Source organism: Hoplias malabaricus, chromosome 7 (assembly GCF_029633855.1).
Source record: "Hoplias malabaricus isolate fHopMal1 chromosome 7, fHopMal1.hap1, whole genome shotgun sequence".
Taxonomy (NCBI): domain Eukaryota; kingdom Metazoa; phylum Chordata; class Actinopteri; order Characiformes; family Erythrinidae; genus Hoplias; species Hoplias malabaricus.
In genome coordinates, this window is record NC_089806.1 from 1,572,836 (window position 1) to 1,587,330 (window position 14,495).

Below are 14,495 nucleotides of genomic sequence, written 5' to 3' on the forward strand. Positions count from 1 at the left end.
ACGTTATTAAAAATTAAATGCCAATTTTGATTTGTTCATATTTCTCCTATCCTTCTGATGTAGTATGTCACCCAAGGGAAATGCTTATTAAGACCATCAATGGGGCCTCATCTATCAATACCTGCAAACTCTTGAACACAAAATAGCCCTAATCACCGGCTAACTGGGACTTATTGTAGGTATCCACATTGTGCTACTACTTAGGGTCCTAATTAGCTCTCACTTGTTTTGATTTTGATCTTCTTGATGAGGTCTTGCGCCTCTGTCTGAGTGTTGAAGATGTGGGTTTCTTCTTTATATGCCACCAAAAGCCTTGCTGGTATATTCACTCAGTGTTGGAGCCTCTGATCCCACAGCACCTGTTGAACAGGGTCATACTCCTTCTGCAGTTTGTGGATATTCCCCAGCTGAATCTGAATAAAATCTTACTTGTTGTATCTTAAAGAAGATGACCTTCTTAGCCCAGAAAGCGTGGATAATTTTGCGATTGTCCTTGTTGTTGGAGCATTAGTATACCTCTTCTTCCTGAAACAGTGTGCTCTTTCCAGAACAGTTTGGCTTTTAGCCACCAATACTTCTTGTATCCAGTTTTACATAAATGAGCATAGGTCTGATACCTCAGCACCTTCCAGTAAGTTTACCAGCCTCAGGTTATTCTGTTGTGACCTTGTTTTTAGGTCTAAAGTTTTTCCCTCCAGTTCTTTATTCTTTGACTCCAGAGCTTGTTTCATAGCCTTTAGCCTGACCACCTCATCTTCAGCTGTTGAAATTTGTAACTCTGTTTGAACTACTCACTCCATAAAGTCTGTTATTGTTATTTTGTTGTTTCTAGTTACTGAGAGGCTGCTATGATTCCATGAAATTGAGGAAAACTCAGTTTTCAGATTGTGAATTGCTGCCAGTATGGCATTCGATACAGCCCAGTCAAGCACCGTTGTTGTCCCAGCCCCCTCATCCATATTGTCGCTAGCCTGTTAAGCTGCACCTCTAGCACCAAAATTTGTTAGTTTGTTTCATTGTTCTTCTTTTCTCTTTGCTTGTCTTATTATTAGACATCATCACTATGTCCCTGGAGCAATTTACTGCTTAGTATTTTGCAGAACCAAGTATTTGAGAAGTTTTCAGGATTAGCAACAGAGCGGTGCCACCTCTTAAACAGTGGCTGCCATTACCAGACATTTGTGTGTGTTCTGATGTCCCCTGTCTACCATGTGCTCCTTTAGCCTCAGTGTCTCGCCTCAGTCCCTGTCCCTTGTTATTCTTCCCAGGTGTTCCTTGTCTGTGGCCTATGTTCCTGTGTATATATACCCCCTTGTTATCAGTGCTCATTTGTCTGGTCTTGTGTGTAGATGTAGGTTTCTGTTTTGGTGTTGTACAACCCCAATTCCAATGAAGTTGGGACATTGTATAAAACATAAATAAAAACAGAATACGATGATTTACAAATTATTTTCAACCTATATTCAGTTGAATACACTACAAAGACAAGATATTTAATGTTTAATGGATAAATTGCTTTTTTGCAAATATTCACACATTTTGAATTTTAGGCCTACAACACATTCCGAAAGAGTTGGGACAGGGGCAACAAAACACAGAGAAAGTTGAGGAATGCTCAAAAAACACCTGTTTGGAACATTCCACAGGTGAACACCTTAACTGGAAATAGGTGAGTGTCAAGATTGCATATAAAGGAAGCATCCCCAAAGGGCCCAGTTATTCACAAGCAAGGACAGGGTGAAGTTTACCACTTTGTGAACAACATTTTTCAAAGTTTTCAAAATTTCAAGGAATGTAGGGATTTCATCTTCTACAGTCCATAATATCATTAAAATATTCAGAGAATCTGGAGAAATCTCTGCAAGTAAGCAGCAAGGCTGAAAACCATCATTGAATGCCCATGACCTTCACTACCTCAGAAGGCACTGCATTAAAAGCCAACATCATTCCGTAATGGACATACCACAAGGCACAATTAATGCTGAAATGAACATACAGGTTTTGGAGCAATATATGCTGCAACATCTTTTTCATGGACATCCCTGCTTATTTCAGCAAGACAATGCCAGACCATATTCTGCACATGATACAACAGTGTGGCTTCATAGTAAAATATTGTGGGTACTAGACTGGCCTACCTACAGTCCAGACCTGTCTCCCATTGAAAATGTGTGGTGCAATATGAAGCGCAAAATACGAGAACAGAGACCCTGGACTGTTGAGCTTCTGAAGTTGTACATCAAGCAAGAATGTAAGAATTCCACCTACAAAGCTTCAACAATTAGTGTCCTCAGTTCCCAAATGCTTACTGAGTGTTGTATAAAGGAAAGGTGATGTAACACAGTGGTAAACCTGCTCCTTTCCCAACTCTTTTGGAATGTTGCAGGCCTTAATTCAAAATGAGTGAATATTTGCAAAAAACAAATTTATTTGTTTGAACATGGGATATCTAGTCTTTGTAGTGTAATCAATTGAATATAGGTTAAAAAGTATTTGCAAACCATTGTATTCTGTGTTTATTTATATTTACATATAATGTCCCAACTTCATTGGAATTGGTGGTGTATGTATACACTGGTTCCTGGCTGTTTCCTGTTTGTTCCTGTCTTTATTTTAGATTGTGTTTCCGCTACTCATGCTTGTGTTTATTTTCTGATTTGTGTTTTGTTTTTATTTAGTTCTTTGTCTTATTAAAGCCTTCCTTGCATTTATGTCTGACTCCATGTCTCTCTTGAACTTTGTCAGTATAATATTGCATATGTAATATCATGTATGTCTGATTTAATATTATATTTACTCAGACTTATTTTCCAGATGTGAATGACTTCTACATTGTAGTCTTAGGTCAAATGGCTCAGAATAAAACCTATTTTAAAATTTAAAACTAAAACACCTACTATGTAATTTCAGTTGTGTTGTATGTTGTATAACAGTATTGATTTATTTTAAACAGTTTATTGATATGTGTGTACTGTATTACAGCTGTTGTTTCTCTGTGCATTCTCTGTTCCTTTCTGCAGATTATCTGGGTGTATGATTAAAGATGAAGGCTGTTCTTCTCTGGCTTCAGCTCTTAAATTAATCCCTTCCCACCTGAAAGAACTGGATCTAAGCTACAATCACCCAGGAGATTCCGGAGTGAAGCTGCTCTCTGATCTACTGCAGGATTCACACTGTGTACTGGAAAAACTACAGTGAGTCACACACACACACACACACACACACATATACACTGCTGTCTGATCTACTGCAGGATACACAATGTGCACTGGAGAAACTACAGTAAGTCAGTCTCTCTCTCTCTCTCTCTCTCTCTCTCTCTCTCTCTCTCTCTCACACACACACACACACACACACACACACACATCCTGACAACACTTACACAACTACACAAGGTTACTTTTTTATTACTTTTAATATTCTACAAAATTCTCTCCACAGATTCATTAATCATGTGTTATTATAAAGATCATTACAGATATTTATTTGACAGTTTCCTAAATGTTGTAATTATTAAACAACACTTTAATAAAAAAATACTACAATGAATTCAAAATTAAAATAAGCATATGATTTTATTCCAGTTTAAATAGAATTGATTCAGTTTTGGATTTTTAAAAATAAATAATTAATTTTTAATTCACTTTACTATATAATTTGATATGTGAAGCCTTATACAGTCATGCCTGAAGGTGTTGGCACCTCTGAAATCCATAAAATATAATATTTCTCCCAGAATATTATTGCACTTACACGTTTTGTTATACATGTTTGTTTCCTTTGTGTGTATTTGAACAACACAAAAACACAGAAACTCCAACAAAATTCATATAATTCCATGCAAAACTCAAAAAATGGGACAGACAAAATGATTGGCATATTTTCTGAACTGTAGGTAAATATCTTTTTTCAGGCATGTGTTGCTTATTTAAAGTCACCTGTGGCAAGTAACAGGTGTGGGCTATATATGAATCAAAACTGAAACTACAACCTCTGGCAAAAATCATGGAATCACCCGTTTCTGAGGATGTTCCTTCAGTTGTTTAATTTTGTAGATAAAATGCAGATCACAGACATGACAAAAAACTAAAGGCATTTCAAATGGCAACTTTCTGGCTTTAAGAAACACTAAAAGAAATCAAGAAAAATAATTGTGTTAGCCAGTAACAGTTAGATTTTTAGAAAAAGCAAAGGGAATAAATTAAGGAATCACTCAATTACCTGTGCTTCTTTTTCAACCACTCCTTTGTTGCCTTGGCTGTATGTTTTGGGTCATTGTCATGCTGGAAGGCCCAGCCACAACCCTTTTTTAATGTCCTGGTGGAGGGAAGGGTTTGTCAATCAGGATTTTATGGTACATGGCTCCATCCATTCTCCCACTGATGTGGTGAAGTAGTCCTGTGCCCTTAGTAGAGAAACACCCCCAAAACATAATGTATGAAAGTGGGCACGGTGTTCTTTGTGTCATAGTCAGCATTTCTCTTCCTCCAAATATTAACTGTTGAGTTAATGCGAAAGAGCTCAATTTTTGTTTAATCTGACACAGCACCTTCTCCAGATCACTCTCAGAATCATCCAGGTGTTCATTGGCAAACATCAGACGGGCCAGCACATGTGCCTTCTTGAGCAGGGGGACCTTGCAGGCACTGCAGGATTTTAATCCATTATAGCATAATGTGTTACAAATGGTTTTCTTGGTGACTGTGATCCCAGCTGCCTTAAGATCATTAACAAGTTCCCCCTTTTAGCCTTATTTCTCACCTTCCTCATGATCAAGGATACCCCACAAGGTGAGATTTTGCATGGAGCCCCAGACTGAGGTCAATTGACAGTCATTTTGTATTTCTTCCATTTTCTTACAATGGCACCAACAGTTGTCTCCTTCTCAGCCAGCATCTTACTTATGGTTTTGTAGCCCATTCCAGCCTTGTACAGGTCTATGATATTGTCCCTGACATCCTTAGAAAGCTCGTTGGTCTTGCCCATTTTGGAGAGGTTAGAGTCTGAATGATTAATTGAGTCTGTGGACAGGTGTCTTTTATACAGGTGACAATTTAAGACAGCTGTCTTTAATACAAGTAATGAGTTGATTAGGAGTATCTCACTGGTCTGTAGGAGCCAGAACTCTTGATGTTTGGTAGGAGGTCAAATACTTATTTCTCTCTGCAAAATGCAAGTAAATTATATATTTTATACAATGTAATTTTCTGGATAGTTTAGTTGGGACACTAAACAAATTGTGAATAAAAATGGAATGCAATGATGTGGAGATGGCAAATGTCAATATTTTTTTCGTAATAGAACATAGATGACAGATCAAAAGTTTAATCTGAGTAAATGTGACATTTTAAAGGAAAAATATGTTGATTCAAAATTTCACAGTATCAACAAATCCAAAAAAGTTGGGACAAGTAGCAATAAGTGGCTGGAAAATGGAAATTGAGCATATAACAAACAGCTGGAAGACCAATTAACACTATTTAGGTCAATTGACAACATGATTGGGTATAAAAAGAGCTTCTCAGAGTGTCAGTGTCTCTCTAAAGCCAAGATGGTAAAAGGATCACCAATTCCACCATTGTTGCGCAGAAAGATAGTGCAGCAATACCAGAATGGTGTTACCCAGCGTAAAATAGCAAAGACTTTTAAGTTATCATCATCAACCGTGCATAACATCATCAAAAGATTCAGAGAATCTGGAACAATTGCTGTGCATAAGGGTCAAGGCCGTAAAACTCTACTGGATGCTCGTGATCTCCGGGCCCTTAAACGTCACTGAACCTCAAACAGGAATATCACTGTCAAGGAAATAACAGAATGGGCTCAGAAATACTTCCAGAAAGCATTGTCAGTGAACACAATCCACTGTGCCATCCGCCGTTACCAGCTGAAACTCTACAGTGCAAAGAGGAAGCCATTTCTAAGCAAGCTCCACAAGCTCAGATGTTTGCACTGGGCCAGGGGTCTTTTAAAATGGAGTGTGGCAAAATGGAAGACTGTTCTGTGGTCAGATGAGTCACGATTTGAAGTTCTTTATGGCACACTGGGACGCCATGTCATCCGGACCAGAGAGGACAAGGATAACCCAAGTTGTTATCAACGCTCCATTCAGAAGCCTGCATCACTGATGGTATGGGGTTGCATGAGTGCTTGTGGCATGGGCAGCTTGCATATCTGGAAAGGCACCATTAATGCAGAGAACTATGTTCAGGTTCTAGAACAACATATGCTCCCATCTAGACATCATCTCTTTCAGGGAAGACCCTGCATTTTTCAACAAGATAATGCCAGACCACATTCTGCAGCAATCACAACATCATGGCTACGTAGGAGAAGGATCCGGGTACTGAAATGGCCAGCCTGCAGTCCAGATCTTTCACCTATAGAGAACATTTGGCGCATCATAAAAAGGAAGGTGCAACAAAGAAGGCCCAAGATGATTTACATTGATGAACATTTAGAGGCCTGTATTAGACATGAATGGGAGAGCATTCCTATTTCTAAACTTGAGAAACTGGTCTCCTCTGTCCCCCAGACGTCTGTTGAGTGTTGTAAGAAGAAGCGGGGATGCCACACAGTGGTAAAAAATGGCCTTGTCCCAACTTTTTTGGGATTTGTTGATGCCATGAAATTTTGAAACAACATATTTTCCCTTAAAATGATACATTCTCTCAGTTTAAACTTTTGATCTGTGATTTGTGTTCTATTCTCAATATAATATTAGATGTTGGCACCTCCATGTCATTGCATTCAGTTTTTATTCACTATTTGTTTAGTGTCCCAACATTTTTGGAATCCGGTTTGTATTCTATCTCTCACTGTTAAAATAAACCTACCCTTATAATTTTAGACGGTTAATATTTTGGCAGTGGGTAGACTTACAAAATCATCAAGGGATCAAATTATTATTTGTGAATATTGTATATTCCTCCATTGTATATTCTGAAAACACACTCTAAACATTTCTAGCCAAGACTTTTTAGGTCAGAACTTTGTAAACAAGAGTGTTGGCAACATACTCGTTATTATAGTTTTTATAAATAGTATGTGGTTTTATTCCTAAAGCATAACAAATGTAAGGTGACACTGTGTTTCCCTCAGTCACTAGTTCCTACATTGAATATGCATGAGATAGGTGTGAAAACTCAGATGAGTGGTCCCCACCCCACTGTCAAGGTAATGGCCCATTTGTCTGTCCTACCCCCACAGCTGTCAAACACGAAGAGACCAGAAGCAAAGTCTTATCACAATTTATTGGGAAAATAATGAACAAAACAAATCTAAACAAGCAAAAACATCTGGCGTAAACAAAGATAAATGTAAACTGAATTCACATGTAAAGACAGTTATACTATACTAAAGATAGTCATACTATATATCCTTGTGTGTATACATGTATGAGTCAATTCTGAAAAAGATGCCAAGCTCTAAACTAGTTTCTGTCTGATCATATGCAAAGGTAAACCTCACATTTACTTCAGTTTTCCATGATGGTGGCTGAACACAGAAAAACTTTAAAATGTGAGTAGTTGCTTTGTGAGCAGTAACAATCTACATAGCAGTATACATTCCAGCAGCCCTTGCAAATATTTGCTAAAAATTAAAGTACAGTATTTACACATGACCTATGAATAACAAAACACTACTTACAATAGAGGTGGAGTAGCATGATATGTTTCTGTCCTGTGGTTGTAGGCTGGACCGACAATTTGGATATTGGGGGTTGGTGGAATATTTTCCACATTTCTGAAAAACAATTAATGTGAAATTTGAGTAATTGCCTTTTGAGCAGTAACAAAGATTTGCATAGCAGTAAATCTATATATTCCAATGGCCACTGCAAATATTTACTTGTATTTCAAGTAAAATATGACATACGTATAGCAAAACGCTACAGTTACAGCAGTGGTGAAGTAGCCTCATGTATTTCTGTCCCACATGTTGTAGGTGGTTATAGATTGGACAGACTTTTTTGTGGAGGTGTAATATTTTACACATTTCTGAAAAATAATAAATAATAAATGTATTTGCCTTCTGAGAACAAATATTTACAAATAAGCTACATAGCATGACACTCAGTATTACACAGGCCATTTACACATTGCATTACCACAATGACTAAACAAACTGCCATTTACACATTATAGCATAACTATAAGCTACACTTATGGTACAGGAGCCTTGCATAATAATGTACAACATTCCATTCAAACATCAGATTAACAATAAGCTACACTTGAATGTTCCATTTACACATCACAGCAGCATTCCCTGTATTTACATAATAAGTGTGAATGAAAACGTTTTCTCACACGATATATATTACATGTGTTTTACATTCATTTATGCTTGTCACAAACAAAATAATGTTTATTTTGTCAGATGAGCTGAAATACTATTCACTCTCTAGAGCAAGTTCACCTGGATGTGTAAATTGCACCCGCAGCTGTAAACTGTAATTGTGCAATGATGAAACTCCTTCCTCAGTATGTAAACATTTCCCTACACAAGCTTTGTGTTGGTAATAAGGAAATGGGCATTTTCATGCATTTTCTTGGCCACTAATACTCCACTGGCAGCTACCAATTAAAATGTTTTTAACATATGAATGGCAGAACACATGAATTGGCAGAACAAAAGGGCTTGCACCTCAAGGATATGCCTCTTGTTGTTTATTCCTCTCTCACAAAAATATAAAAATATATTTAGTTTCAACCTATATATAGTTGAAATGTAGACCATTCAAGGTTTCTGGGGTATGTTTAATTTTTTTTTCTAGGATAAATTCTCACAGAAAATTTATTTAATTTCAGTTATATCCCACCAGCGGGATAACGATCCAGAGGGTTAACGATCCCTAACTCATCTCCTTTGGGTTGACTAATCAGTACTAGAATCCATGAGTCCATTTGAGTTAGGAATTCTTATTATAGGACCAATGCCTAAGTCCCTGCTCCTCGAGCACCCAGAACCAGAAGTTTTCTATACTCAACCAACAAAAGCCATCGCTCTCTTCTTGGATCTGAACGTGGGCAAAAATGCCATTTATAGAATAGACTTAGCTGACAACAATCAAATAACGGTCATGATCTTTTCCTTGGACTCATCCCTGGAATCCTTCCAGGAATCACCCCTTCTCTCCCAGAAACAGGAGAGAATACCATGAATCCCCACAACCCAATTGGGCTATCTGTCCCAGATGTTATGGAATATTAGGCCATACACCTTTCTATTACCATCTACACTCTCACTTCTCCATAGCCAGCATTATGTCTTGCAGAGAGTCAGGTCTAGTTGCCCTGTCCCAAATAGGTTTTACATTTACATTTTGGGTGACTTTCCTAAATCTAACTAAAGAAATGTAATGTAAAGCACTTTTCACTTCTCAAAAGGCATACAAGGGTCATGCCTCAAGCACAGCATGTCCTGTACTATTATAATCTCCACATATTGATTACAGTGTATCACAATCATTTCAGATTAACGACATTATTATTTCACATTACACATTCATTACATTGTTAGTTTGCATTTTTCCATCACAATTTCCTGACTGGACCTGTCCTGGCAATGCAGAAACCTTTGCCTATTCTTTTTTGTTTTTATTTTTCAGACAGTCATCTCAATAACGACTCATGTGAAGCTGAATTTTAGCTGCAAGTAAAACATGTAAAGCATCTTTAACAGCACCATTAGACATTCACTCTGACTTTCCTGTTTGATGTCTTCTAACCCCCAAACTCCCATCTTCTTTCCAACTGATGATGTTGATATCACTGATGATGATATTATGATTTTTTTCACATTGCTCTTTCAAGCCAAACCTTGCATTAAAATATTAGCTTATACATTCAAGCATCTCATCTATAGAAACTTCTGGAGGTTCAGAATCATGTTTCTCAGTAGTCTGTCTTTCAACAATTTCAAAAATATTGTTTTCTTGCAATTCAGCTCTGTCTTGCTCAATTATAATTAACAGAGAGAGAAATGCACCCACAACGTGAGCATGTCAAGAAGGGAGGGTTAAAAGATAAGACTTTTTGAGAGAGTTTAGAAGGCTGGGTAAAGTGATGAGGCTCAGTACAAATTAATTTTACACCCTTTTTCTGCACACCACTGAGACAAACACATATGCTATAATTTGGCAAGCACCATGACAAACAGAAAATAGACTAATGTATTTACAAAGAAAGCAGGCATTAGTTAACTTAGCATCAGATAAGCTTAAATAAATAACCATTAAAAGATAATTACTGGACCACCTACCTGGCCAGCCCAGAAGAGGCATTTTCACTTACTGACCGACTGACTGACAGAAATCTAACGTTGAAATGTGCATGCGCTAGTAGGATTGCAACTAGAACTAACTAGTTGTTAATTGAGCCATATTTCACATTCCAGTTCATGAAACAAAATTTAGAACCATTCTGTGTGTGAATTCCCTTCGGCTGCTGAATAATAGGAAATAAGGCAGAAACATGCTCTGCTTTTGTTTGTTTGTTTGTGTGTGTGTTTCTGGCTTGTTAGCCAGGACCTTGGCTTGGCAACATTAACACATGTATTATACAGTGGTGTTTGCCCTTCATGATTTCTTAGTTTTATGCATGTTTGTCACTCTTTAATGTTTCAGATCATCAAACAAACTTCAATATTAGTCAAAGACAACACAAGTAAACACAAAATGCAGTTTTCAAATGAAGGGTTTTTTATTATAAGGGAGATCACACACATCAAAATCCAAACCTACATGGCCCTGTGTAAAAAAGTATATGCTCCTAAACCTAATAACTGGTTGGGCCACCCTTGGGAGCAACAACTGCAATCAAGCATTTGCAGTAACTTGCAATGAGTCTTTCACAGCTCTGTGGGGGAATTTTGGCCCAATGATCTTTGCAGAATTGTTTTGGTCTGTTTTGGATCATTGTCCTGCTGCAGAACCCAAGTTAATTTCAGCTTGAAGTCACGAACAGATGGCCGGATATTTTCTTTCAGGATTTGTTGGTAGACCGTGGAATTCATGATTTCGTTTATCACAGCAAGTCTTCCAGTTCCTGGAGAAGCAAAACAGCCCCAGACCATCCCAGTACCACCACCATATTTTACTGTAGGTATCCTTTGTCTGAAATGCTGTGTTACTTTTATGCCAAATGTAATGAGACACACACCTTTCAAAAAGTGCAACTTTTGGTCTCATCAGTCCACAGAGTATTTACCCAAAAGTTCTGGTGATCATCAAGAGGTTTTCTGGCAAAATCAAGATGAGCCTTAATGTTTTTTTTGCTCACTCTGCCATGCAGGCCATTGCCCTGTCTCTTTCTTATGGTGGAGTCATGAATGTTGACCTTAACCAAGGCAAGTGAGGCCTGCAGTTCTTTGGATGTTGTTGTGGGACATTTTGTGACCTCTAGGATGAGTCGTTGCTGTGCACTTTGAGTAATTTTGGTTTTGGCAGGCCAATCCTGGGAAGGTTCACTGGCCACTTCTGGGAAGGTTTATCGCCATTTGTGGATAATGGCTCTCACTGTGGTTTAGAAATGGCTTTTTAACCTTTTCCAGACTAATAGATCTCAATGACATTCTTTGTCTTTTGGTCTACTTGGATTTGTCAGGCAGGTCCTAGTTAAGTGATTTCTTGATGCTTTGTCACACTACTGTATCTCACACAGAGAGAGGAGTGTGTGCATTTGGGGTTGGGAGACATTTTGTGGTGTTAGTATGTTTATAAAACTCCATATAGCTGCACAAAAACACATTAAATTCCACGTGTTTTACTGTAAGAGTAACATTCAATAAATCTTTCTTAAAATTCTCAAAATCTTAAAATCAATCAAATGTTCTTGGTTTTTGTTCTTTGGTGGTAGATCTAGTATTTATCTTTAAACAAAAAACACTGATGAATGTGTTATATATTATGAACAATATGTATGCTCCTTTTTGTTCTGCATTTATTACCTGCCCTCTGTACTTTCTGTACAACATACTTACATAAAAAACACACATAAGCAAAGAAACACCTCTGACAATGGCAAGTGGCAGTCCAGCAAAACGAGGTTTGCCTAGTTTCTATGTTACCTTCAGCAAGGATAGCACCATTCAACTTATCACTGTGTGGTTTGGATGGATGTTTCTGTTTATGGGCCCTTTTCACACAGCACAGCAGATGTTGAAGTCAGCACAGCTCAAACTTGACATTGGAAGCTAAATCTTGATTTTTGATGTAAAGGCTCCTTGATGTCTTGGCCAAATGTTGAATTGAGGTGTTCAATGAGGTTGTTGAGAATAAATTAGATTGAGTCATGTGCGTATGAAGTATGTATGAAATAAGTATGTTTTATTTGAGAGCAGAGATGAAAAAGTTTACAGAGTTGTTATTAGGTTGCATTCAGAAATGATACAGAATGTTATCACAGACAATTATTCCATAAACAATCTTCCCCCGAAGCATTGAGACAAATATCTCTGAAAGAGTTTAGAGTGACCTAAAACAAAGTACAAGAGAATCAGAATAAAATGTGAATTAAATTACAATTAATATGGAATTAATATTCTAACAATCACTTTCCAACAATCCCCCTGAGATCATGTGTTGAAAAATAATGATCAAAGACATGTATTTGATTAATTAAATATAACATTGCTAAATATTGTCAACTCAGCTTACACACCTTGAATTCTAAAAATTCAATTGCTAATAGTAGTTACAGCTACATACTAATAATTAGATTAATTTAATTAATAAAAGACAGCATCCTAAGGATGAGCTGCCCACATCAGATCAGAATTTCGTCAGAGGCACTGTTGACATACAACACTGTGATTAGCTGAGCAGTGAGCAACCTTGTGTTTAGGTAGTAATTGACTCTGTAGCAGAAATAATTGTGCACACATTGCAGTGGCATAAGCACTACATAGTGGAGTCAATGATAATTAATTATTATTTTATTAATAAGTAATTATTTTATTCATTATGCTAATCTCCATGTTTGAGAGCCATTAAATAATATGTAGTGTCCTTACATGTCTTAATTTCAGCTTAGACAAGAAGGCCATCTTCACATATTATAAAGCAGAATTAGCTAGAATTAACTATTATTAATGAATTATGCTCGTTGACTCGCCGTGGGTTCTTGACTCTGAAATTGAATCTGAACTAGAAGTTATAATTCCATACAAGAAAGGTGCACACACAAACAAATAACCAAGGATTGGTTTTATCACACAACTATTTTTTAATTGTAAAATAGAATAATGAATATTGATTAGACATACATATAATGAAATGGATTACAGCTGTAGTGGAGTATGGACCTAAAATATGAATACCAGATGAACAGATCGAAATGACAAATGGAAAGTTTTGAATTAAAACTTTCCCAGTCTGAATAAGACCTCTCGTCTGTGACAAAAATCCAACCTTCCACAGGACTGTTTGTGCCTGCGGGGGTGCAAAGCCCCACACACACGCACACACATAAGCTAAACATCAAAGAACCCTTTAAAGTAACACATGGCCCCAACGACCCCCTCTCTTTAGGAGATAACCTATTTTATAATGCTTTTAAGAGACAGGAATCTCAAACAAAAGGAAGGGTTATAATCCCGTTTATGACAAAATGGCACCTCAATGTCTCGTTATCTTTCACGGGGATCAACAAATGTTCAAACCAAAGTGACCTCGAGTGAACTCCCGTGAATCACCAACCGAAGCATGAATCAACAGCGACACCAAATGGACACTGGCGAAACTACGCCTCGCTCGGAGTCGCCGCAAGACGATAGCGGAAAATAGTCGAACTCTGAATTATTGGTGTATTAAACAAATGTATTAATGTCACTTTCTGTACCCTCAGATGAATGCCTATCTCCTAATGAAATGTTGGATATTGTTGATTGTTTCTATCGTGAAAAGAAGTCCTACCTCTGAATAAGAGAAAATGGATTAATGTTTTATTTTTCCAGCGTGTCATCATGAATTGGACGTAAAACAACGTACTCAAGATGGAATCTTGTACTGACGTTTGACATTAATAATCCAGTACACTCATTGTTATATGTACTAAAATGTATAAGGGATTTCAATACGTGAAATATATTTTTCCGTCCCTGTGAATCACAGATTCGAACCCCTCCTCCTACTCTCTCTCCCTCGCGAGAGTCACGTGAGCCTGGATTTGTGTCCAATCAGAAAGAAAGCGCCTCCCGTTAGGGCGTGACCGCGCCAGCCTTGAAAACACAGAGCAGCAAGGCAGAACAGCAGTTAAGTTTTTAGTTTAGTTTTTAGTTAAGTTTTTTTTTAGAGCAAGAAAGAAGGAAGTTACAGCAACGCAGAACAGAGTCTTCGAGCATCCGACGGAATCAGTTCAGAGGAAGTTCAGTTCAGTTCGGCAGTTCGACACAGATAGACGAGATCAGAGAACAAGCTCAAAACGGAGAAGAGAAGGAGTTCAACAATTCGAGAAGTTCAAAAGGAACTCCGAGAAGCTCCGAAACAACAA

The 14,495-nt window shown here is 37.5% G+C and overlaps 1 protein-coding gene across 2 annotated transcripts in view; it reads left to right on the forward strand.

Annotated features, from left to right (window-relative positions):
• LOC136701582 (NACHT, LRR and PYD domains-containing protein 12-like) overlaps nucleotides 1–14,495 on the forward strand; it is a 68,062-nt gene that overhangs the window by 39,634 nt on the left and 13,933 nt on the right. For both annotated transcript variants that reach the window (XM_066676188.1, XM_066676189.1), the window contains exon 9: nucleotides 3,021–3,194. In XM_066676188.1, coding sequence (XP_066532285.1) covers nucleotides 3,021–3,194 — 174 coding nt within the window. The remainder of the gene's footprint in view (nucleotides 1–3,020; nucleotides 3,195–14,495) is intronic.